Genomic DNA, 3,313 nt, shown 5'->3' on the forward strand with positions numbered 1-3,313 from the left:
AACTCCGGGTTGCCCCGACATTCTATTCTGATGCTCAAGTCAATATATGAAGCAAATACATAGTATTGTAATGAAAGAACTGAATGTAAAAGCATATCAGACCTGCAAGAGTCAGTCGAAGGCGCTGGCACAGAGCTAGAGGATGGTGTAGAGCTGTTGGACAGTGCGGAGCTAGACAACAACACAGAGCCGGAGGGTGGTGCGGACCTAGCGACCAAAATCTAATAGCGACACCAAGCAGGAACACGACACATATGCCAGAACATAGCAGTGGTGCGAAGGCTGGAAACAACATCACATATGCTAGAACAGAGCAGCGACACACAAGCCAACATACAACCGTAGCTAGCAAGCCAGAATATAACAACAACCCACAGTCCAGAAGACATGAAGGCCAAAAACAACTGAATGCGGGCCAAAGGGCACAAAGACCAGAACACAACAATAATAGCTCAAAGTACAAAGACGATGACAAGATATCACAAGTCAATAGTGCCACACTGTGTGAGACACAAGATAGCAAACGGGGCTAAGAGGTCAGCCAATGGAGAGTTGGCCGATATTGATATGATGCTAGTGTGTCCGGCAGCGAGGGAAAAGAGCCAACGGGAGGCGGTTGATGGGGATCTAGCACTGGCGTGGCTAGCATTGAAGGAGGAAGGGATTAAAGAGGGCTAATCGGCGGCGAAGTTAGCAGGTGACGGTGAGACCAGCCGAGGCGGCAATGCCGACGCTAGAGAAGGAGAGCATATATTCACTATAGGAGAGGGAAGCTGCTTTCGAAGTGGGTGTGTTGCTGGCGGTAGGCAGTGGTGACTGTTGTGGCACACATGGGGGAGGCAGAGATCCTATTCGACCATGAAGAAATGGAGAAAAAGTGAGGTTGGCGAGAGGAGTCCCTCACGTGAGGGGGACTGACGATCGAGTGCGTCGGAGGAGTCGGCAGTGAGGGAGGAGTCGACGGTGAGGGTGGGAAGAAGGCGGCGGTTAGCCGACGATGGCAGCGCCATCACAACGAGGGAGGTCCCAGGAGGCAGATTGTGTGAGGGAGAGAGCTGGCCAAATGGAGGTGTCCTCGTGTGAGAGAAAGAGGAAGGAGGGTCCGGCAGCATGTGTCAGGCCTTGTGCGTGAGAGCAACAAGTTCATGATGGGGGATCTCATAACCCTATCGAGGAAAGAGCTCGTGGAATGTGACAATGCCTACAACCAAGGTTGCAATGTCGATCTCATGGACTATGACTTCCAATTCATCATCGACAACGATGACTTCGACTCCGACATCGATTACCCTTACAGGGCCCGCGATGGGGTGTGCGATCAACACCGAGTAATTTCCCTTGGCCATTTTCCCTTACTACTTGTCTCTCTCCCTCACTGAGTTCATGATGCTATTGCTGCAAAAAAAAAAAAAAACTAAAGTCATAGTGATCAACAGGTTAAAAGATGTTGGGATACAATAAAAGTCGCATATTAGAAAGATATAGAAAAGATCATGGATTTAAAAGGATATAAGATATCTCTAGCAAAGTATGAGATCTTTTGGGTAGAGCTCAAAAGCAAAGCCATAAGAGCCTAGGTCTAAAGTGGATAATATCATGTCATTGTGGAGATATGTGAATATCCTTTGAGCACAACAAATGGTATCAGAGTTATGGTCCAGACTAGATGCTATATGGGGTAGCCTTGAATGAAGTTGAGGGTGGGCCCAGAGGCAGTCAAGATGACCGGATGCTTGTAGGGAGGCCTGAGGTAAGTCAGGAGTGACCAGATATGGATGCTCATGGGGAGGCCCAGAGCAGGTTAAGGTGACTGGATGCTCTTAGGGAAGGCTTAGAGAATGTTAGGGTGATTGGATGCTCGCGGGGAGGACCGAAGTAGGTCAGAGTGATCGGATGCTTGCGGGGAAGGCCCAGAGCAAGTCAAGAATGATCAGATACTTACGAAGAGACCCAAACTATGAGAGTAATTGTGGTCCTTTGTTTGAGAGGAGGATTATTGAGATACAATCAAATTCCCACTTGGAAATACATGAAAAGAATTATGGGTTTAATAGGATATCAGATATCTCAATTAGCATAAGACCTTTTGAGTAAAGTCCAAGAGCAATGTCATGAGGATTTAGGTCCAAAGTGGATAATATCATATTATTATGGAGATATGTGAACATCCTTTGGGCACAATAAATGCACAAAGAGGTGGGGGCAACCGTTTCAGTGAACGACGAGCAAGCCTTGAAGAAGGCCATTGCTCACCAACTTGTTAGTGTCGCCATTGAAGCCGGTGGTAGGGAATTCTAGCTCTACGAATCAAAAAGATCTCTCCTTCTAAATGAGCAATCTTTAATCACCAAGAACTGCCTTGTTGTAGGGTGTCTTCATCGGAATCTGTGGAATTGATTGGGGAGAGGGTGGGTACATTAGGGTGGAATGAAATGTCGAAGCTTCCTGTAGCAAATGTGGCATTACAATGGAGACTTCTTACCCGGCCAAGAATCCCGGGCCTTATCCTCCTCCTCCTCCTCCTTCGGTTGTGAATTTATCGGTTGCCTACAATAAACACTTCTCTTGCCCTTCGAGTTCCACTTGTTGTGCCTTTTGATATCTGCCCTCTTGAAGGTGTGATATGCTGCGATGATCACCACAATTGCTTCCCTGCTAACTACCCCATTTGTAATCTTCGAGTTAAGACTTATCAAATGGTAAACTCAAATCTTCATTTCTGTTCAAATCATCAACATCATCTTCTTGTTGTTCTATTCATGTGAACTTGAATCTTTTCATTTGATGCAAATGGCAGAGCAAAGGGAATCCTCTAGGAATAAAAGATCTTCACTGCACCCAGGAAAGGCCTCATCAACATACAGCAAGAGCAAGGAGATCTTTGTTTGATGGCCTGCATTGCACTTGGAGCTGGGAGAAGATCGCGATACCTCTAGTGGCCAAATTCTTACTTCTATCCTTTCTATTCAAGCATTAAATTCTCAGCTCATTCTTTGCTGCTTTGGGTGATCAAGTTGCCATTGCTAGGTTTCCAAAGAATGCTATGAATTTGGATTCCAAATCTCTTTTCATGTGCTTCAAAAGTTTATGAATGGTTCGATATGAGTTGTTCTTTCAGGCTAAGTTCAATATCGATAAAGTGTGGTGCAGTGATAAAACACTTAGTGAGTGAAACATCCGAAGGAATGAATATTTTTAGATGTTGGGTTTTAAGTGTGTATAAAAGGAAATAGATTCAATTTACAAATAAGAAATTATTGGTTTGGTTTAGCCCAACCTCATCGACTTCTACAAAACTTAGGATAGTGTTGCT

The 3,313-nt window shown here is 45.3% G+C and overlaps 1 protein-coding gene across 1 annotated transcript; it reads left to right on the top strand.

Annotated features, from left to right (window-relative positions):
* The first annotated feature begins 1,148 nt into the window (after positions 1-1,148).
* On the top strand, positions 1,149-3,091 carry LOC122033751 (probable cysteine protease RD21B). Its single transcript, XM_042592917.1, has 3 exons — positions 1,149-1,328; positions 2,798-2,883; positions 2,986-3,091. Exons 1-3 carry the CDS (start codon positions 1,149-1,151, stop codon positions 3,089-3,091), a joined length of 372 nt encoding a protein of 123 aa, XP_042448851.1.
* Positions 3,092-3,313: the final 222 nt, after the last annotated feature.

The sequence above is a fragment of the Zingiber officinale genome, chromosome 11B (assembly GCF_018446385.1).
Source record: "Zingiber officinale cultivar Zhangliang chromosome 11B, Zo_v1.1, whole genome shotgun sequence".
In the NCBI taxonomy this organism is placed as follows: domain Eukaryota; kingdom Viridiplantae; phylum Streptophyta; class Magnoliopsida; order Zingiberales; family Zingiberaceae; genus Zingiber; species Zingiber officinale.

Bases quoted from the DNA above. Each gene is read 5' to 3' on its own strand.
- LOC122033751 (XM_042592917.1), top strand. From the start codon at position 1,149: ATGGGGGATCTCATAACCCTATCGAGGAAAGAGCTCGTGGAATGTGAC. The intron at 1,329-2,797 runs GTAATTTCCCTT...TGCAAATGGCAG, and splicing joins GGGTGTGCGATCAACACCGA to AGCAAAGGGAATCCTCTAGG. The intron at 2,884-2,985 runs GTTTGATGGCCT...TTAAATTCTCAG, and splicing joins GCAAGAGCAAGGAGATCTTT to CTCATTCTTTGCTGCTTTGG.